General features: G+C 41.7%; 1 protein-coding gene across 1 annotated transcript in view; it reads right to left on the bottom strand.

Annotated features, from left to right (window-relative positions):
• Siglecl1 (SIGLEC family like 1) overlaps nucleotides 1-21,667 on the bottom strand; it is a 32,150-nt gene extending 10,483 nt beyond the window's left edge. Inside the window, exons 1-2 of the mRNA XM_041677406.1 lie at nucleotides 21,563-21,667; nucleotides 21,381-21,462 (exon numbers count right to left, since the gene is read on the bottom strand). Coding sequence (XP_041533340.1) covers nucleotides 21,381-21,462; nucleotides 21,563-21,667 — 187 coding nt within the window. The remainder of the gene's footprint in view (nucleotides 1-21,380; nucleotides 21,463-21,562) is intronic.
• Between the last annotated feature and the right edge of the window lie 1,288 nt (nucleotides 21,668-22,955).

Genomic DNA, 22,955 nt, shown 5'->3' with positions numbered 1-22,955 from the left:
AATTTAAGCTTTTTTGTCTCTCAACTTTATATATTTTATACTTTTTGTGAGTTTTTTTTTAATTTGGTAACAAAGAAAACTGTAACTATCTTGTCTTCAACGCCATCAGAGACCCCAAAAGGATACAATGTTACCTGAATAAACAGGAAATAGAGAACAAGTAGCTTCCAAAACTAAGAAACAACAGAGACATCTGCCTGCCTGTCAGGGCCTTGAGTACCAGCCTCAGTACCCCCTCAGGGCTCAGAATTAGATGATTATGGCAGGGAGGATCTGCGGGTTAAACAATAAAACACATTACTTCTGAATGTTCTTTATTTTTTGTGCAAGGGGAGAAAGTGAAGTAAAAGGGCATGGAGAAGAAAAATGAGGGGGAGAATAAGAAGAAGGAGAAGAAAGAAGAAAGTAAGGAGAAGACGAAGTGGCAAGGAGAAGAATAAGAAGAAGGGGTGGTCTTCATGAGGTTTCTAGTCTTTACAGACGTGGTTGGGAAATTCCATAGGCAAGGACAATGATAATATGAATATCAAAATCACAAAAATGGCAGGTAGAGCCTGACAAGACACACTCCAGAACAGATGGCCCAACCCAGAAACGAGACAGCATTCAAAGGGAAATTCCTGACATCCCAAACCATTAGATAAAGTTACTATCCCTGGGTCCTGGATTCACTCATTCTCCTCATCCAGTGTCTTTTGTGATAACAAGCTTTGGGGATGCCCAGATTTGTTTGTTAGCAAAGGTGGAGAATGCTGCCTTCCTGTTGAGTGTCTGTCTTTTGTAGAAATTTCTATGTATTCTGTTAGCAGGTAATTCTATGGGACTGACTCTAAGTAAATTTGACTGTTAGAACAAAGAGTGAATGCCATGGCTCCAAGTCCTCATGGTGTGGGGGAATGGAGCAAGGTCATTCCATTGTCCATGTAGAAGTTACATTGCTGAGGTGTTTTGGAAATGAATCCTGGGGTTTTGTTGTTGTTGTTGTTTTTTTTTTGTTTTTTTTTTTTGTTTTTGTTTTTGTTTTTTTGGATTTTTCAAGACAGGTTTCTCCGTAGCTTTTTGGTTCCTGTCCTAGAACTAGCTCTTGTAGACCAGGCTGGCCTCGAACTCACAGAGATCCACCTGCCTCTGCCTCCCGAGTGCTGGGATTATAGGCGTGCTCCACCACCGCCTGTCATGAAACCTGTTTTGAAGGGAAAAATCAAGATTTCACAAGGTTTTACAGATATGCCATTGGCTTTTTCAAAAGACAAGTGTTCCTGCAGCTCTATAAAACAGGGGCCCCATAAGTTGTACACTTGTGGGTCTGCCTTTATGAATCTGTCAGCTGTGCATTTACAGTAGAGCCTTGTAGACTTCAACGCCTGCCTGGACAGTCAGCCCAAGGTTCCTCTGTAACATTGGGGCACCCATCTTCTACAGGCCCAGAGTATCTGACAGATTTTTTCATGAAGCAGGAATTTTTGAAGGTCTTTCCTATCCTGTCTTGGCAAAGTTCTCTAGTCATGCTGAGATGGCCAAACTCCACAGGAACAAGTCTGAGCCAGTGTCCTGGGCAAGAGCAGGCCTGAGCTAACAAATATCACAGGAGCAGGACTAAACCAGTGACATAGGCCAGAGCAGGCCTGAGGCAGCAAACTCAACAAGAGAAGGACCTGGGCCAGAGCAGGCCTGGGACAGTGAACTCCACAGGAGCAAGAATGGATCCAACCAGGGACATTTACAGAAGCAGTCCTGGGCCAGTGACCTAGGCCAGAACAGGCCTGTGGCGGTTAACTCCATGGGAGTGGGAATGGGCCAGTGACCTAGGCTGGAGCGGGCCTGAGATGGCAAGCTCCACAGGAGCAGAGCGAATCCAGACCAGGGACATTTGAGGAGGCAGGACTGAGCCATCAAACAAGCCCAAGAGAACTAGACAGCGGGGAAATAATCAAATTAAGACGTGATATCAACAAAATAGAAACAAAGAAAACAATGCAAAGAATCAATGAGACAAAGAGTTCATTCTTTTTTTAAAAAATATTTATTTATTATGTATACAATATTCTGTCTGTGTGTATGACCGCAGGCCAGAAGAGGGCACCAGACCCCATTACAGATGGTTGTGAGCCACCATGTGGTTGCTGGGAATTGAACTCAGGACCTTTGGAAGAGCAGGCAATGCTCTTAACCTCTGAGCCATCTCTCCAGCCCCCAAAGAGTTCATTCTTTAACAAACCTTTATCCAAGCTAACCAAAAGGCAGAGAGAGAATATTTAATATTAATATTTAATTAATATTTAAATTAACAAAATCAGAAATGAAAAGGGGGACATAACAACAGACATGGAGGAAATCCAGTTAATCATGAGGTCACATTTGAAAAGCTGTACTCCACAAAATTGGAAAACTTAAAGGAAATGGATGACTTTCTGGATAAATATCACCTACCAAAATTAAATCAAGATCAGTTAAGCAAATTAAATAGATCTATAACTGCTGAAGAAATAAAAACAGTAATCAAAAGTCTCCCAACCAAAAAATGCCCAGGACCAGATGGTTTCAGCTCAGAATTCTACAAGATTTTCAAAGAAGAACTAATACCAATACTTCTCAAATTGTTTCACACAATAGAAACAGAAGGAACATTGCCAAACTCTTTTTTTTTTTTTTTTTTCAAGACAGGGTTTCTTCGTAGCTTTTTTGGTTCCTGTCCTGGAACTAGCTCTTGTAAACCAGGCTGGCCTCGAACTCACAGAGATCCAAGTGCCTCTGCCTCCCAAGTGCTGGGATTAAAAACATGTGCTACCACTGCCCAGCCCTACCAAACTCTTTTTATAAGTCTACAATTACCCCAATAGCCAAACCACAGAAAAACATTACTAAGAAAGAGAATTACAGACCAATCTCACTTATGAACATTGATGCAAAAATACTCAATAAAATACTGGCAAATCCAATCGAATAACTGATATCAACATGTAGAATAATAAAAATAGATCCATATCTATCACCTTGCACAAAACTCAAGCCCAAATGGATCAAAGACCTCAACATAAAGCTAACCACACTGAACTTTCCTTATAGAAGAGAAAGTGGGAAGTACACTTGAACACATTGGCACAGGAGACCACTTCCTAAATATAATCCCAGTAGCACAGACACTGAGAGAAACAATTAATAAATGGGAGCTCCTGAAATTGAAAAGCTTCTATAAAGGAAAGGACACAGTCAACAAGACAAAATAACAACCTACAGAAAGGGAAAAGATCTTCACTAACGCCACATCAAACAGAGGTCTGATCTCCAAAATACACAGAGAACTCAAGATATTGGTCATTAAAAGATCACATAATCCAATGAAAGAAATGGAGTACAGACCTAAAAAGAGAACTCTCAACAGAGGAATCTAAAATGGCTGAAAGACACTAAAGGAAATGTTCAACATCCTTAGTCATTAGAGAAATGCAAATCAAAACAACTATGAGGTGCCATCTTACACCTGAAAGAATGGCCAAGATCAAAAACATTGATGACAACTTATGCTGGAGAGATTATAGGGTAAAGGGAACACTTCTGCATTGCTGGTGGGAATGCGAGCTGGTACAGCCCCTTTGGATATCAGCGTGGTGATTTCTCACAAAATTAGGAAACAACCTTCCTCAAGACCCAGTCATACCATTTTGGGGTATATATCCAAAAGATGCTCAATTGTGCCACAAGGATGTGCTCAACTATGTTCACAACAGCTTTGTTTGTCATAGCCAGAACCTGGAAACAACCTAAATGCCCCTCAACTGAAGAATGGATAAGGAAAATGTGGTACATTTACACAATGGAGTACTACACAGCAGAAAAAATAATGACATCCTGAAATTTGTAGGCAAATGGATGGAGCTTGGAACCATTATTTTGAGTGAGGTAACCCAGACCCAGAAAGACAATTATATGTACTTCCTCAGAAGTGGTTTTTAAACATAAAGCAAAGAAACCCAGCCTACAACCCACAATCCCCAAAGAACCTAGACAACAATGAGGACCCTAAGAGAGACATACATAGATCTAATCTACATGGGAAGTAGAAAAAGACGTATCTCCTGAGTAAATCGGGAACATAGAGACCTTGGGAGAGGGTAGAAGGGGAGGGGAGAGTCAGGGAGGGGAACAGAGAAAAATGTAGAGCTCAATAAAAATCAATAAAAAATAAAATATGTTAAGAAGATGGAAAAAATGATTAAGCTAATACAGTCATCACTAGACTTTCTTCATGTACAGAAGCCATTGTCTGATTCTAAAATAGCACCCAAGTGTTTTGGATGAGAATTTAGTAGTTTAAATATGTGTAAACAGAATTATCTTAAAGTTCATAGCAGATGCTCAGGGGTTTTGCTTTTTTGTTCAGGTTCCCTTTTGGTTTTTGTTGTAATACCTTTGAATGATGTGGGCACTTGGCAGCCATTCCCACTATGATCCAACTGTGGGCATTCTCTTGGCTTTAGTCATTACATCAGCTTGCTCAAGTGTAGGTGCTAAAATGTCACAAAAACGTTTGGAAACTCTCTTTTCAAAAAAAAGTAATTTGTTGTTTAACTACTTAAGGAATCACAATGGATTACTTATCTTTTAAAAATAACAATTTTATTTATCCTTTGAGAATTTCATACATGTTTACAATACATTTTGATAACACCTACCTACTGTTAAGTTCTCCTGATCCCCTACATCTCCCTTCTGTTTTCATGTTTTCTCTCTTAAAAAAAAATTTTTTTTTTGTAACCGACCGAGCTTAGTTAGTGCTGTTTGATGGAATATTGGTTTATCTTGTTAGCTTGACCTTGTATCGGTCCCATAGCCACTGTGAGTTCATTGAGCAATGTCCATGTCTTATCTGTGGCACCATTTCCAGTCTCTGGACTCTTCTCCTTTATGGTAAGTCTTCTTTGTAATCCACATTCATTCTGTTGGTTCTATTCCTTTAGGAAACCCTAACTATTAAAACTAGGCTTTAACTATATATAAAAAAGTTCTGTAGTCACTTTTCTGTCCTGCTTGTCCAGTGTGGGCAGCAAACTGCCAGCTGTTGAGGTAAGGGCAGTTTCTTGCCCAATGGCTAACTTTGCTACAATGAAAGCAAACTCCAATTGCCCAAACTCTATGGTGCCCACCATCTTCTTTGGAAGTAAATTGATGCTGCCAGAAGCAGACATGTATTGCTGTCATGAAAAGTCCTATGTTATCAAAACATTAAAATTCCATATTCTGTATGCCTCTGATGTGTCTAAAGATCATCTATTTATTTAAAATATGTCTCTGATTAAAAATGTACCTCATGCCTTTGCTTGTTGTAGAGAGATAACTAAGTGTCCTCACCAGCGGGAAGGAATAGAACCGGATCCTTCCTGGAGGGGAGGAATGAAAGGGACAAGAGACACAAGATAGGGACAGCAAGTCTGTATTCTGATCAAGCTGCAAACTTTCTTTTTTCTCAGGAGCTTTATGTAGCAAAAAGGCAGGAGGGAGGGTAGGATGCTGGAATGTCAGGTCCGGAGATGTCTCTAGCTCTTAGGAAGAGATTAAGGAGGCTGTGTGACTATTACCTAACAAAGGGAATGTTAATTACTTCTGAAGCCTGGGGCCTGCAGGTCTCACAGGGAGATAAGACACTGGGTTATTTTCCTAGGCCCAGAACCTGCCCTACAGAGGCTTCTGAACAGCTTACTTAACTTGTGAACTTAAGATGGCTATAACCAAAATGCAGGTCTTTGCTCTCAGCAACTAACTACTACTAACCTGCATTTCTTTATTACCCTAAATAGCCTTCAAGGACTAGAACTTTACACTACATTTGAAAATGCACTCCGCAGATACAACACCTTAAACAAGAGATAGAAACATATAATACAGTGTAACAAAATAACCTTAGATTTGTATCAATATACAAAATATCTTATACAAGAGTAGAAACCTACATACAATATAACAAAATAACCTTAAACAAGGAATAGAAACATATAATACAGTGTAACAAAATAACCTTAAATTTGTATCATTATACAAAATATCTCATACAAGAGTAGAAACCTACATACAACAAAATAACCTTAAACAAAAATCCATGCAAAGGTAAAATATTTGAGACTAGAAGTTGCTTTTCTAGTTTGAAAGTAGATAAATTAATCTACCCTTTTATCCCATCATTTTTGTATCCCCCTTTTTCTTTTCAGAATGAGATCTCTGGATCTAATTTTCTTTGCTTAATATCCTCCCTGCCAATAACAGCATGTGACCAACCCCTCTAAGTGATGACAAGCATTCATTGAACAACCCCAAACCATGCACCCTGCCTTTTGGAAATGTGGATGCTGTGTTCTTAAAATTATTTCCTGCTGGCTGGGAATGACAAAGTCTTTAAGAACCTGAGAAAATTGAGATAATGGTTAAATCCTAGGAAAAGTAGCCATAACACAATATTTGTTGTTCAGTCTCTGTGCAATGGGAAAGCACAAGACTTATTTGTATTCCTGGCTAGAAGAGTCTGTGAGGCTGGACCCTCTCAGCATCATCTTTGAAGCTGTTCTGAATGCAGAACTCTGAGGAAACCACAACAAAGACATTCACTGGTGTCTGGTCCCCTTGCTCTGAAAATGCATAAACTTTCAAAGATAACACACAAGTACGAGTTGTGCATTATACACAAGCCTACCAAAAATAATGTTTTTGTTTTATGTTTGAGCAGGTAAAATGTACATTACCTGTCTCGTCGTTTTTATAGGGTTATTTATATATGTAGCCAGGATTTTCACACCTTTTGTTTTCTGTGGAAACAAAAGAATAACCACTTCCCCAAAGAAATATATTTTCTGGCTTCCATTTTAAAGTTAAGGCATTTCTAAAGTATCCAGCCTGGTTTAATTTGACAGACCTTTCCATAATCCAATGTCTCCCAGCAGCTGTCGTTCTCCGCTCATTATCATTCAAAGAATACAAAATCAACAAGACACCATGTAAGATCCAGACTCTGTGCACTTTCCATCTTTGTGTGTCTTTTTATATTATTTTATTTTGTCTTTAAAGACTTTATCTTATTATCTATTGAAAAACCCTTGTGGTGTCTTGTTTGATGGTTCATGAAAATCTCAACTTTATGGCAATTGGTTTCACAGATAGCAGTGTGACTCTGAACAAGGGAGATATCACCCGGGACCACCATAGCAAGACCCAGATCTTGCAAAAAAAAAAAGAAAGAAAAAAAAGAAAAACCCTCATTTTCAAGGGTGGTGGGAGAAATCCCCCAGATGCAATCAGCAAGAGGTGTCTTTATTGATTACACAGGCGCCTGTGCGTGCAACAGTAGCTTATGCCAACTGCACACCCTGGGCAAATTCAAACAGCCATATTTATAGGGGAAAATGATTACATAAGAAGGTAGTATAGCACAAGCATTTCATTGGCTCTCAAATTGGTGGGCTTAGCTCATCCTGGGAATGGCCCCATGTCTATTCTTGAATTTCCCCGAAAAACCATAAAGACAGATAAAACACCCTGCAGCAAGTTGACAATTTAGATAGAACCCCTTGGGGGTGGGGGTGGGGGTGGGGGTGGGGGTTGAGTATTCTCTCTTCTTAGCCTAGTCGGTGAGTCTGCAACCCATAGATATCCAGGGGCCCAGCTAAATTTTCAGCAGAGTTTAACATAGTATGTGGGCACGGGGGTCTTTCAAGTATGGGGGGGTGTCTTTCATTATGAACTATTTTTCTATGACTTCTTGAAGTTATTTGGGTTGTGATTTCTTACCTCTAGGGACATCACTAGCATCTGTAGATATATGTGCAACCATATTTGATGTTTATGACTCTGAGCTAGAGACAGCCATCCTGAATTGCAAAATCTAGGCAGTCATTTCTGTTGGCTTGTTCCTCAAGTGGCCTTACTGAACTAACATCAGTGAGGGTTTCCCCATAGCTGTTTATATGAAACCCCTGCTCTAGTCTTCCCCAGACTTTGTAATCTAGCCCCTCCCTCAGACCACATGCAGAGTGGCCAGTTGGTAGGGACCTACTATAGCCCTCTATACTAGGTCAAGACAAGCAATCAGCCCAGCTAGGATGACCTTTACAAGGGGACACAGCTGAATTCCACCAGATGGCAGTTTGTTAACTCAGAGAACAGTCACAACAACATGACATGAGGGGACAGGAGAAGAAGAGATTCAGAGGGAGCCAGGGATAAAAGGGGGAGGGCAGGTGGGGTGGATAAAGAAGGCAAATATGAGATAACATGATCACAAGATATTATAAACATGTAATGAATTGTAAAGAGTGCTGGCAAGTTGGCTCATAAGGTAAAAGTGCTTGCCCTAAGTCTGACAGGTGAGAGACCTGGATAAATCCAGACCCCCCCCCCAGCAGAAAAAATAAAGCCAAAAATCCAAGCAGGGGGAGAAGAATCATAAACCTAGGATTAGCCAGTTCAGTGACTCTGTTTCAGGAACTAGCTGAAGATAAGGTTAGATTGTAATCTTGACAATAATCTTGAGAAACAGGGAGTTGCCCCCTTGTGATTATCACTGGTATTATTGGAATTTTCCAACGACACCCTCCCTACCCCCTTTGGATTACTGGGTTGTGGTTTCATCCCTTAAATACCCCTTCTCCCAGCTACTTGAGGTCGAACTCCTCCCCTGCATGGGACAAGAGTCTCAGCCTGGTACCTGTCAATAACCTCGTGTGATTGCAGCAAGGACGGTCTTTCGTGAGTTACTGGGGAGGAGTCGTGTTATCCCAAGACTTGAGTGAGAGTCTCCCCACACCGGGGGTCTTTTCATAACACAAGCTTGATCCCCAGAGCTCACGTGTTGGGAAGAGAGAACACTTCCTGCAAGCTGTTCTCTCCTCTCCACATTTTCACGGTAGTGTCTTCTATGTACACCATCCCACACAGAAGATGTGCTAAAGAATGTCACTGTAGAAATTCAGGAACCAAACACAAACACATCCTCTGGGCACCCACCCATTCACTTGTGATCTTATGTTCTCTTTCCTTTCCTTTTCACACTTCTTTTGCAGCTGTTTTTATGATGTAGTATAGCTGCTGTTTAATAAAACTGGAATGTTGAAATACGGAGCGGCGGGCTGTGTCCCGCCACCCGGCTAGCTTTACCCGAAATAATTACACAGAAACTGTATTCTTTTAAACACTGCCTGACCCATTAGTTTCAGTTTCTTATTGGCTAGCTCTTACATATTGATCTAACCCATTTCTATTAATCTGTGTAGCCCACGAGCTGGCTTACCAGGAAAGATCTTAACCTGCGTCTGTTTGGAGTAGGAGAACCATGGCGACTCCCTGACTCAGCTTCTTTCTCCCAGCATTCCGTTCTGTTTACTCCGCCTACCTAAGGGCTGGCCTATCAAATGGGTCTAGGCAGTTTCTTTATTAATAAGAAATCACTCCCACATCACTGGAATGTCTGTGCACTGCTTAAAGTTATTCATAGCCTGTGGCTGCAGACACCTGTTCTTAGCTATTTTCTCCTGTGAGTCCTTTCAGGACAGCAGACTGTTTTCCCAACATGTGTATGTCACATGAGGAGCCCACCAGTGTATCTGGGAAAACATGGTGAAAGAGGCAGAGTCTGGAGCACACAGGAACGCCCCTGGAGGGGATGGGCCCAGGGCAGCTCAGCAGGCTGCATACAGCCCATGGGAAGCCAGGCCTCGCTTCCTGGAAACTGAAATGTTATTTCTCCCTCATAAAAAGGAAAGTGGTAGGAGAATAGGGTGTGACAAGTGAAGAACCTGTGCAGGGGGACATCTGCTCTATCTAGCTGGTCTATCGAAGGTGTCCTTCTAAGGAGAAGGGGACATCTACTCTATCTAGGTGGTCTATCGAAGGTGTCCTTCTAAGGAGAAGGGGACATCTGATCTATCTAGCTGGTCTATCGAAGGTGTCCTTCTAAGGAGAAGGGGACATCTGCTCTATCTAGCTGGTCTATCGAAGGTGTCCTTCTAAGGAGAAGCACAGGAGATGGGTACACATTCCAAATGAGGCCTCATGACCACAGAGGAAGAGATGGGAGTGGTGGAAGAGGCTAGGATGACAGAAGCCTTCAACAACTGGGGAAAAGAGAGGCTGATCCACTCCATAGAGGGGCGGCCATGTGATGCACAGATAAGTACATGACTTCAGATTCCCATGTCCCTGAGCCATGAGAGAGAGCTCTGTGTTTCTGCTGTATGTGATTGTGCCAGGTGCCACCAGATCTGTGTTTCTGCTGTATGTGACTGTGCCAGGTGCCACCAGATCTGTGTTTCTGCTGTATGTGACTGTGCCAGGTGCCACCAGATCTGTGTTTCTGCTGTATGTGACTGTGTCAGGTGCCACCAGATCTGTGTTTCCGCTGTATGTGACTGTGTCAGGTGCCACCAGAGGCTCTTGGGAGCAGATTTTTCAAGTAGTTCTCAGAAACCACAGAAGAATAGGGAAGCAGAACCTCTCCCCACAGCCCTTCTTTTGTGTTGCAATCATGTTTCAGGTTCCTTGTCCTGCCTCCCCATCTCTGAAACTTCCTCTATACAGCCCCTCCTTTCCTTCCTTCCTTCCAGACAGCTGCTGTCAGTGACCCAACACCACACAACACAGCGGCTCAGCGTGGATGGAAACCTAAACGCAAGCCCCTGAAGTGCTGATGGGAATGTCACTGGCTCATGTGACACTGGTCTATAAAATAATGTTTGGGGGGCATTATAGAAACCGTAGGAACTAAATGATGAATAGAAAAACAGGGTTTCATTTTTAAAACTAAACTTCTGTAGCCTTGGTTTCGAAGGTTCATAATCCCATCAATTTACCAACTGGGGTAGAAGAACCATACATCCCAGGCCAGCCTGGACTGTGGAGTAACCTCAAGGTCAATCCAGTGAGAGTCTATCTCAAAATAAAAGTTGCAGAGGTCCAAGAGTGTCAAAGGGTACTTACGTAGTATGTTTAAAGTCCTACATTTACATCACATCCTGCGTGCAGGAGAGGTGGCTCAGTGCTTAAGAGCACTTGTTGCTCTGACAGAGACCCTGAGTCCAGCTCCCAGAGCACACGTCAGGCAGCACACAGTCTCCTGTAACACCAGCTCCAAGAGATCAGAGGTCTTCTTCTGGCCTGTAAGCACCAGTTCTCTCTCTCTCTCTCTCTCTCTCTCTCTCTCTCTCTCTCTCTCTCACACACACACACACACACTGAAATAAAATAAAATAAAATCTTAAAAGAAACAAGTATCAGTCCTGATAAATATATACATCCAATACATACACATTATGTGAATTTATATGAACTTCTTTGCAATAAAAAAGATGAACAGGTGCCCAATAGGAAAGGAAGCACACATTACAGAAGCGACAAAGAAAGTGACCTAAAATGAAAGGAAAGAACAGTTATTAAAAGACATCTATACCAGTAGCATTAAAGTAGATAGACATGGACACAGGTAGGTTAAAAAAGGACCAGCCTTACTAATCTAGTCACCACCGCTGTGCTATGGCCCCTCCCCCCGTTATGACAACTTTTATCCAAAAGAAAAGGTAGCAACTGTAGCAATGACTCAGCTGTTAAGAGCACCAGCTGCTCTTCCAGAGAATGGTGAAAAATCCAAGTCACAGGGCAGCGGTCAGCAACCGTTTCAACTCCAGTTCCATAGGATCTGATGCTTTCTTCCAACTCCTGCGGATACTGCCTGGATCTGCGCAAAATGTCCATACACGTGAGATAATGATAAATTAATTTGGAAAAATAAGAGATGAGTGCTCCACGGATGTGAGGCAAAGAAAATGTTTTTACACTACTGTGGGGACATGAATTAGTGCAGACACTGTGTTAAGAGAAGAGTTAAAAAACAGGTAAAGCCGGGCGGTGGTGGCGCACGCCTTTAATCCCAGCACGCGGGAGGCAGAGGCAGGCGGATCTCTGTGAGTTCGAGACCAGCCTGGTCTACAAGAGCTAGTTCCAGGACAGGAACCAAAGCCACAGAGAAACCCTGTCTCGAAAAACCAAAAAAAAAAAAAAAAGTTAAAAAATGGAACGACCTCAAGGCCAAACTGTAATTGGAAGCACTGACAGCTAAAGGGAATGAAGTCAAAGCTTCAGTGAGACACCTGCACCTCTGTCCATTACAGTCAAGAAACAGAATGTCTGTCAGTGGGGAACTGGAAAATATGGGGGATTAGATGGAGAGAAAGGGCGGGAAGAAGAGTAGGAGGAGACAGGAGACGGAGAGAAGAAGGGAAAAGAAAGGAGAAGGATTATTAATTATAATAATTTAAATTTTTTCTTTTTCTTTTAATTTATTTTTTAAAAAAAACCTATCTTTTCCATTTTACATGTCAAATGCATTTTCTACTCCTTCCACCTTCTACCTTTCCCCCATCCACTCCTCAGAGAGAGTAAGAAAGTCACAAATGTCTAGCACAGTGCTTTGAGGCAAGATCAAGGCCCTTCCCACTATATCCAGGCTGAGCAAGGTATCCCTCCAAAAAGAATGGGTTTCAAAAAGTCAGAACAAGAAGTAGGGATAAACCTGGTCTCACTGCCAGCAGCCCCACAGTCTGCCCCAGGCATACAGCTGTCACCCACATTCAGTGGTTTGGGCCTATACTGGGTCCTTCACCTTCAGGCCAGCCAGAGTTGGTGGGCTTCCATTAGTTCAGGTAAGCTGCTTCAGTGGGTGGCCCCATCATGCTCTTGACTTCTTTGCTTGCATTCTGACTCCTTCCTCTCTCTGACTGGACTTTGGGAGCTTGGCCCAATGCTCCACTGTGATTCTCTGCATCTGCTTCCATCAGTTGCTGGATGTAGGTTCTCCCCTTCTGTCCTTCCACCGTCTCAGACCATCCCGTTCCCTCTAGTTCTCCTCCCCCCTTGCCTTCTCCTCTCCTCCTCTTCCTCCTTCCCTTCTACCCCCACCCCCATGCTTCCAATTTTCTCAGGAAACCTTGTCTATTTCCCCTTCCCCGGGGGATCTATGTATTTTTCTCTTAGGGTTCTCTCTCTTATTTACTTAGCTTCTCTGGGGTCATGGACTATAGAGTCAGCTCATATTCACCTGTGAATGGGTACATACCCTGCTCATCTTTCTGGGTCTGGGTTGCATCACTCAGGATGTTTTTTCTAGTTCCATCCACTTTCATGCAAATTTTAAGATGCCATTGTTTTTTTAACACTGGGTAGTATTCCATTGTGTAAATTACCACATTTTCCCTATTCATTCTTCGGTTGAGGGGCATCTAAGTTGTTTCCAGGTAATGGCTATGACAAATAAAGCTACTATAAACATAATTGAACAAATGTCCTTGTAGTGTGGTTGAGCATTGTTTGGGTGTATGCCCAAGAGTGGTATTGCTGGGTCTTGTGGTTTAGGTTTCCAGTTTTCTGAGAAACTGACATACTGATTTCCAGAATGGTTGTACAAGTTTACATTCCCACCATCAATGGAGGAGTGTTTCCCTGATTCTGCATCCTCTCCAGCATAAGCTATTATTGGTGGTTTTGATCTTAGCCATTCTGATAGGTGTAAGATGGTATCTCAGAGTCATTTTGATTTGCATTTCTTTGATAGTTAAGGATGTTGAAAATTTCCTTAGGTATCTTTTAGCCATTTGAAATTCTTCTGTTGAGAATTCTCTGTTTAGTTCAGTACCCCCACTTTTTAATTGAATTATTTGATATTTTGATGTCTAATTTCTTGAGTTATTTATATATTTTGGAGATCAGTCCTCTGATGTGGAGTTGGTAAAGATCTTTTCCCATTCAGTAGGCTGCTTTTTTGTCTTATTGACTGTATCCTCTGCTTTACCGAAGCTTCTCAGTTTCAGGAGGTCGCATTTATTTTTTGTTTCTCTCAGTGTCTGTGCTACTGGGATTATATTTAGGAAGTGGTCGCTGTGTCCATGCATTGAAGACTAATCCCCCTTTTTTTTTCTGTCAGGTTCGGTGTGGTCAAATTTATATTGGGGTCCTTGATCCATTCATGCTTGAGTTTTGTGCATGAGGATAGATATGCATCTATTTTCATTCTTTTGTATGCTGGCATCCAGTTATGCCAGCACCATTTGTTAAAGATGCTTTCTTTTTTTCATTGTATAATTTTAGCTTCTTTGTCAAAAATCAAGAGTTTATAGATGTGTGGATTAATATCCGGGTCTTCAATTCAGTTCCATTGATTATCATGTCTGTGTTTATGCCAACACCAAACTGTTTTCATTACTGTAGCTCTGTAATAGGCCTTGATGTCAGGGACTATGATGCCTCCAGAAATCCAAAACAGGATTGTTTTGGCTATCCTGTTTTTTTTTTTTCCATATGAAGTTGAGTATCGTTCTTTCAAGGTCTGTGAAAAATTGTGTTGGGATTTTGATGAGGATTGCATTGAATCTATAGATTGCTTGTAGGATTGCCATTTTTATTATGTCCACCCTACCAATCCAAGAGCATGGGAGATCTTTCCATTTTCTTACATCTTCTTCAATTTCTTTCTTCAAAAACTTAAAGTTCTTGTCGAACAGGTCTTTCACTAGTGTTATCCTGAGATATTTTATGTTATTTGTGGCTATTGTGAATGGTAGTATTTCTATGATTTCTTTCTCAACTTTTTATCATTTGTATATAGAAGGGCTACTGATTTTTTTTTTTTTTAGTTGATCACACATTACTGAAGGTATTTATCAGCTGTAGGAGTTCCCTGATAGAATCCTTGGGGTCACTTCTGTATACTATCATATCATCTGCAAATAACAAAAGTTTTATTTCTTCCTTTCCAATTTGTATCCCCTCGATCTTCTTTTGTTGTCTTATTGCTCTACCCAGAACTTCAAGAACTATGTTGAATAGATATGGAGAGAGTGGACAGCTTTGCTTTGTTTCTGATTTTAGTGGAATCGCTTTGAGTTTTTCTCCATTTAATTTGATGGTGACTGTTGGCTTGGTATTTATTGCTTTTATTATGTTTAGATATGTTTCTTGTATCCCTGATCTCTCCAAGACCTTTATCATGAAGGGGTGTTGGTTTTGTCAAATACTTTTTTAGCACCTAATGAGATGATCATATTTTTTTTCCTTTAGTTTATTTACATCGTGGATTACATTGACAGATTTTAGTATGTTGAACCATTCCAGCATCTCTGGGATGAAGCCAACTTGATCAGGGTGAATGATGGTTTTTATGTGTTCTTGGATTCTATTTGTCAGTATTTTATTGAGTATTTTTACATCAATGTTTATGAGGGAGATTAGTCTGTAATTCTCTTTCTTGGTTGTGTCTTTCTGTGGTTTCAGTATCAGGGTAACTGTTGCCTCAGAACAAATTTGGCAATGTTCCTTCTGTTTCTATTATGTGGAACAATTTGAGGAGCATAGGTATTGCTCTTCTTTGAAGTTCTGGTAGAATTCTGTGCTAAAACCATTGGGCCCTGGCCTTTTTTGTTAGGAGGCTTTTGATGGCTGCTTCTATTTTGTTGTAGTTATAGGTCTATTGAAATTGTTGACCTGGTCTTGATTAAATTAAGTATGTGGTACCTGTCCAGAAAATTGTCCATTTCTTTTATGTTTTCCCATTTTGTGGAGTATGGGTTTTCGTAGTATGACCTAATTATTCTCTGGATCTCTTCAGTGTCTGTTGTTATGTCCCCCTTTTCATTTCTGATTTTGTTCATTTGGATGTTTTCTCTCTGCCTTTTGATTAGTTTGAATAAGGGTTTATCTGTCTTGTTAATTTTCTGAGTGAAACAGCTCTTTGTCTCATTGATTTTTTGTATTGTTTTCTTTATTTTATAATTTCAGCCCTCAATTTTATAATTTCTTGTTGTCTGCTCTTCCTGGGTGAGTCTGCTTCTTTTTGTTCTAGAGATTTCAGGTGTGCTGTTAAGTCAACAGTGTGAGATTTCTCCCCTTTATTTATATAGACACTTATTGCTATGAACTTTCCTCTAAGCACTGCTTTCTTTGTGTCCCATAGGTTTGGGTATGTTGTGCCTTCATTTTCATTGAATTCTAGGAAGTCTTTAATTTCTTTCTTTATTTCTTTTTTGACCCAGGGATGATTTAATTGAGCACTGTTCAATGTCCAAGTGTTTGTTAGTTTTCTGTAGTTAGTGTTGTGAAATTCTAACTTTAACCCATGGTAGAGATCTGATAAGAGACAGGGAGTTATTCCAATTTTTTTTTTTTTTTTTGGTATCTGTTGTGGTATGCTTTGTTACCGAGTATGTGGTCAGTTTTAGAGAAGGTTCCATAAGGTGCTGAGAAGAGGTATATTTTTTTGTGTTTGGGTGGAATGTTCTAAGGATGTCTGTTAAGTCTATTTGAGTCATGACATCTGTTAGTTCTCTTATTTCTCTGTTAAGTTTCTGTCTGGTTGACCTGTCCATTCGGAAGAGTGGGGTGTTGAAATCTCCTACTATTAGTGTGTGGGTTTTGATGTGTGATTTAAGCTTCAGTAATATTTCTTTTACATATGTGGGTGCCCTTGGATTTAGGGCATAAATGTTCATGATTGAGACTTCATCTTAATGGATTTTTCTTGTGGTGAGTATGAAGTGTCCCCCATCTCTTCTGATTGATTTTAGTTTGAAGTCTACAACAGCTTGTTTCTTGGGTTTATTTGATTGGAAAAATTTTTCCCAACCCTTTACTCTGAATTAATGTCTGTCCTTGAGTCTTTGAGGCTGAGGTATGTTTCTTGTACACAGTGGAAGGATGGATCCTTTCTGTTAGCCTGTATCTTTAGAGGTGAATTGAGTCCATTGATATTAAGAGATACTAACGACAAGTGATTGTTAATTCATGTTATTTTTTTGATTGTAGTGTTTGTGTGTTTTCCTTCTTTGGGGTTTGTTGATGTGAGGTTATTTATTACCTGTGTCTTTTTGGGTGCAGTTAGCTTCCTTGGGTTGGAGTTTCCCTTCTAGTACTTTCTATAGGGCTGGGTTTGTGAATAGGTATTGTTTAAACTTGGTTTTATCATTAAATGTCTTGTTTTTTCCATAAAAAATTATTAAAAGCTTTGCTAGGTATAGTAGTTTGTGTTTGCATCCATGGTCTCTTAGTGTCTGCAGCACATCAGTCCGGGACCTTCTGGCTTTCATGGTTTCCATTGAGAAGTTGGGTATAATTCTGGTAGGTCTTCCTTTGTATGTTACTTGGCCTTTTTCCTTTGCAGCTCTTTATATTCTTTCTTTATTCTGTACATTTTTTGTTTTGATAATTATATGGCAAGGGGCCCTTTTTTGGTCCAATTTATTTGGTGTTCTTTAAGTCTTGTACCTTTATCGGCATATCCTTCCTTAGATTGGGAAAGTTTTCTTCTATCATTTTGTTGAATATACTTTCTGTGCCTTTGAGTTGGAGTTCTCCTTCTTCTATCCCAATTTTTCTTAGGTTTGGTCTTTTCATAGTGTCCCAGATTTCCTGGTTGCTTTGTTTTAAAATTTTGTTGGATTTATCATTTTCTTTGACCGATGAAACTATTTTCTTTGTAGTATCTTCAACATTTGAGAGTCTCTCTTCCATCTCTTATATTCTGTTGTTTATGGTAGCATTTGGTAGTTCCTGTTCATTTATCCAGATTTTCTATTTTTAGAATTCCCTTGGTTTGTGTTTTCTTTATTGCCTCTATTTCAGTCTTGAATTGTTTTCTTCAACTGTTTGATTGCTTTTTTTTTCTTATTTTTCTTGAGAGATTTATTGATTTCTTCCAACTTTTTGTTTGTCTTTTTCTCTATTTCTTTAAGGGAATTTTTCATTTCTTCTTTAAGGGTCTCTAACATCTTCATAAAGTTGTATTTAAAATCATCTTCTATTTCTCTTGGTTAGGATGATCAGTTCTCCCTGTTGTATGAACACTGGATTCTGGTGTTATCGAGTTGCTTTTTAGATTGTTGAAAGAATTTTTGCACTGGCTCCTACCCAACTCTTCCTCCAATTGGTGCTGGTAGTGTCTTTGCTTCTTGGTCCAATCCTTGCCGTTGCTGTCTGTGTCTTAGGGAGCTGCTCTTGGTCTTCTCTGTGCGGTCACTGCCTGTGTCTCAGGGAACCACTGAGGTCTCTCTTGGCCCGCTCTCTTGGTTCACTCTGTTTAGCTGCAGCCTGTGATTCGGAGTTCCTCTGAGGTCGTAGGGAATGGGTGGGTTTTGGGGCAGAGTGGGCCTTATAGCTTACAGGGTTCGATCAATGAAGGAGGGCAGTTAGAGCAGACTACCTGCAGGAAGCCTGCCTGCTGGCCGGCTAGTGAAACTGAGGCAGGTGGGCAAGGGGCCCGGAGTTTTGGCCCCGGTACTGATGGCCTAGACAGTGGGGTGCCCAACTGGCTGGCTGATCACTCACCTCTTGATCTGCTCTGTGCAGCTGCAGCCTGTGCTTCAGAGTTCCTCTGAGGTCACAGGGGATGGGTGGGTTTGGGGGAAGAGTGGGTCTTGTAGCTTATAGGGTCCGACCGATTGGGGGACATTGTTGGAGCAGCCTACCTGCAAGAAACTTGCATGCTGGCTGGCTAGTGAAGCTGAGGGAGGTGGAAGAGGCCCTGGGATTTTGCCCTGAAAATTTTTAATTTTTATAACAATAGTAATTATTATTATAAGAAGAAGACTTAAAAAGCAGAAAACTCTACCATTTGCAAAAACAGATGAACTTGGAGGATGTTACACAAGACAGGTAGAGAAAGATGGTTCCCACACTGTGATAATTTATGTGCAATCAGAGAAAGTTTCAGTTTAGTCGGCACATAGTTGATGATGCCAGAGAGTGATGGCAAGAGTTCCAGTTTGGTGAAACCGCAAGCAACCCTTTGAGAGCAGGGGAAGGTGCTGGAAATCGACCACACCGTTTGATGACTACACGAGCTGCAAACAGACCTTTGAGAGCAGAGGAAGGTGCTAGAAATCGGCCACACTGTATGATGACCACACTTGAGCTGCATATTTCAAAACTGCTCAGTTTAAACTTCAAATTTTCTGATGGCAAAGAACAGCAGCAGAAACCAATGAGTGCTTGCTCAAGTGTAAAAGCCTTTGTGAGTGAGGGTCCGGGGTGAGTCTTAGTTCACAGTCAGACTCAGGTCTCGGTGAACTTGTACTCCAGAGCTCAGGCTGTTCAATATAAATAAACACAGCTTCTATTTGTCAATAACATAACTAAGATGATGATAAAGGGAAGAGTTGAATATCCACAAAAATGGCACTCTGTTGTTGAAAGGACTCGCCTCCATGAAAATGATACCGTGCTGTTGGAAGGAGCAGTCTCTAGCAGTTCAGGACCTGAAGGGAGCTGGAATCAGAGGACTACTCAACTGACCTTTCTATCTGAGGGAGTAAAACTTAATTCTACAGGTGGAGAAAATGGGGAAACCACACACACACACACACACACACACACACACACACACACACTGAGGGTCTCACTGTCATCTCTTTTATTTTTTCAAATATCTTTTTAAAAAGTTGTTTTTATTGAGCTACATATTTTTTACTCTTCCCCTTTTCCTCCTCCCCCCCTTCTACTCTTCCCCAAGATCCCCATGCTCCCAATTTACTCAGGAGATCTTGGTTTTTCTACTTCCCATGTAGATTAGATCCATGTATATCTCTCTTAGGGTCCTCTTTGTTGTCTAGCTTCTCTGGGGTTGTGAATTGTAGGCTGATTTTCTTTGCTTTATGTTTAAAAGCCACTTATGAGTGAGTATGATATTTCTTTCTGTGTCTGGGTTACCTCCCTCAATATGATGTTTTCTAGATCCATCCATTTGCACACAAAATTCAAGCTATTGTTATTTTTTTCTGCTGTGTAGTACTCCATTGTATAAATGTACCACATTTTTCTTATCCATTCTTTAGTCAAGGGGCATTTAGATTGTTTCCAGTTTCTGGATATGACAAACAAAGCTGCTATGAACATAGTTGAGCACATGTCCTGTGGAATGACTGCGCATCCTTTGGGTATATATCTAAAATGGGTATTGCTGGGTCTTAAAGTAGGATGTTTCCTAATTTTCTTAGAAATCCCCATAGAGATATCCAAAGGGGCTGTATCAGCTTATATTCCTACCAGCAATGCAGAAGTGTTCCCTTTATCCCACATCTTCTCCAGCATAAGTTGTCATCAGTGTTTTTGATCTTGACCATTCTGTCAGGTGTAAGATGGAATCTCAGAGTTGTTTTGATTTGCACTTCTCTGATGATAAGGATGCTGAGCATTTCCTTAATTGTCACTGCACCTCCTCCAGGAGGGCCCTTCCCCTTCACTACAGCTTTGGTCTAATGTTCCCTGAGGTTCAAGATTGACATGGGTGTGATGGAATGTAGGGAGGGGGGATTTGGTGGAGCAGAGGTCACTGGACATGTGCACCTGAAATGGTTCATGGGACCCTGGCTGTTACCTCTGTCTCTTCTGCCTCTCTGAGCTTTCATGGGATGAACAGGCCTCCACCCCATGTTCCCTCCACCGTGGGCTGAGACACCACAGCATGGCAAGGACACAGGACCATGAAACCTATGAAATCAGGAGCCAAAAGCAACCTTTCTCCTTGTGAACTGTTTTCCTCGGGCATTTGGTGACAGACACAGGCACATTCTTCTTCCAGTTGTCCAGACCCTAATGGGGCATGTTCTGAGCAGACCAGCCTTGGGATTCTGTTAGCATGAATCCCAGTCATGGCTCTGCCTCTCTCAAAGGCTCTTGTTTCTTTTTTTTCCATCAATAAGAAATTTACTTATTTTTTAAAAATCCAAATGCAGGCATTGTCCAGAAAATTGTGACAATTTTATTTATAACTGCTATGAAGATGAACTGTTGAAATGTGTTCATGCAAACTTTCTGCTTGCATTAATGCTTTGCATCGTGCATTTATAGTAAAAAGTCACACACAATGTAAATGAAAAAACCGCCAGTACCTGATTTCTGTTCCCCATTTTTACACTCACAAACATATATTTGGGTACCTTCTGATCCCATGGAAAAAAAAAATATCTACCATCAGAATTACTGATAACAGGAAGAAGAGGAAAAAAATTTTGAGGATGTAATGTTTCCCCTCATAATAGACTCTGTTTTTGTTTTGTTTTGTTTTTATTTTTGTTTTGGTTTTTTGTTTGTTTGTTTTGTTTTTTGAGACAAGATTTCTCTGCTGCTTTGGAGCCTGTCCTGGAACTAGCTCTTGAAGACCAGGCTGGCCTCGAACTCACAGAGATCTGACTGCCTCTGCCTCTGCCTCCCGAGTGCTGGGATTAAAGGCGTGCGCCACCACTCTTAAGAGCATTCTCCACAAATGCGGCGTGCTAGCTAGGTATCTTTTGGCATAATTGTTACACATTTGCCATGGATAGCACACAGGTTGGTATCTTCAAAAGATCCAACCAGATAGGCCTCACTTGCCTCCCGCAAAGCACCAATAGCTGCACTCTGGAAGCGCAGATTTGTTTTGAAGTCCTGAGCAATTTCTCGCACCAGACGCTGGAAGGGGAACGTGTGAATCAAAAGTTCACTGTATTTCTGATAGTGTCTGATTTCACAGAGTGCCAGTGCCAGGCCTGTCAGAATGATGTTTCTTTACCCCTTCAGTAGAGGGCGCACTCTTGCGGACGGCTTTTGTAGCCAGTTGTTTCCTGGGTGCTTTAACACCGGTGGATTTTTGGGCAGTCTGCTTTGTACCAGCCATGGTATGGGCACCTCCTTACTTACTCCCTCCCCCTTTCTCCTTGGGCAGGAGCTCGGCAAGCCAGAGGCATCGCTGGCCTCAGAGAACTGCAGCAGGCGGGGATGGCTGAGAACACAATTTGGCTCTTGTTTCTTACCATGCACTATAGATTAGCATCTTCCCTCTGCCCTCCCTCTGCCTCCCTCTGCTCTAAGTCTTCCTGTGAGTACCACACTGTAGGCCAACTTCTGCCTCTGAGCGATTGCGCACACTCTCCCCAGTCCATCTCCTTGAAGCATCTTCCTCCACAGACTCAAAGAGGCGCCTCCTCTTGCCCTGAGAGCTTTCCAGGCATCCTGTCCCTGTCACCAGCTCCTCTCTTGTCTGCACACTCACATCTCCTGTTGACAAGTCCCAGTTCACTGCATATTTTTATTCCTGTTCTCATCTTTATATCAGTCAGTCTTTGGTAACAGAAACGGGAGTGGTTCTGTGTCCTGAGGCATGCTGGGCACTCATGAAAATGGTCCATATGTAGTAATAGTCACTTGTGCACATGGCCTGAGAGGCATGACAAGCACATTGCCTACCCAGAGTAATGCAGCTAAAGGCTGGGGTGCTCAGGTTAGGGAGAGAAGGGAGAGGTGGGGAAGGGCTTTGAGGTGTGGAGACTCACAAATACACATTTTCCAATAAAGGGGGCTGGGAAGGCAGTGCGAGAAACTCATGACGCAGTGACGGGAGAAAACGGGGAGGAGTCCAGCAGCACATGGACCACGCAAGCCCCTGCTGCACTCCGTGATGTCTGCCCAGCTCCATCTATGGTGAAAATTCAGCATTGCTCAGGAAGTGGAGGCAGTGGGTGACGATTGCATCTGGAAGCTCATTCTGAGGGCAGTGTCTGGAACATGGAGATAGTGGATGAAGGGAATTCTGTGACTAGGAATATTTGGGGATCAGAGATGGTCAGAATTCAGGTAGGGAAATAGGTATGGGTGACCCAAGGTGAGGAAAGGGGGGAGAGGAGTAGAGAGGTAGAAAGGGAAGTAGGCCAGGTGGTAGTTTATGGCATGAGGGTGGAGACAGCTCATGGTAGAGACCCACCAATGGATCTGGGTACAGATAAGACCAGGAAAATCATGTGATTGGCATGGACAAGGGTTTGAATGGGATTGGGCGGCTGACCCGTGTCCATGTTGAACCAGGCAGGTTACTCTGTGGCCATTAAAAAGGAGGATCCCAAAGAAAATGAGACAGATCTACTCCACTTACCCGAGAACTAACTGATGGTCGTGTCTGAATAGTCCCT

The sequence above is a fragment of the Microtus oregoni genome, unplaced genomic scaffold (assembly GCF_018167655.1).
Source record: "Microtus oregoni isolate MIOR12 unplaced genomic scaffold, Mior012 000000F_ref0000247, whole genome shotgun sequence".
NCBI classification, from domain to species: domain Eukaryota; kingdom Metazoa; phylum Chordata; class Mammalia; order Rodentia; family Cricetidae; genus Microtus; species Microtus oregoni.
Note: the sequence above shows the minus strand (reverse complement) of the source record. Positions and strands in the feature narration are given on the sequence as shown.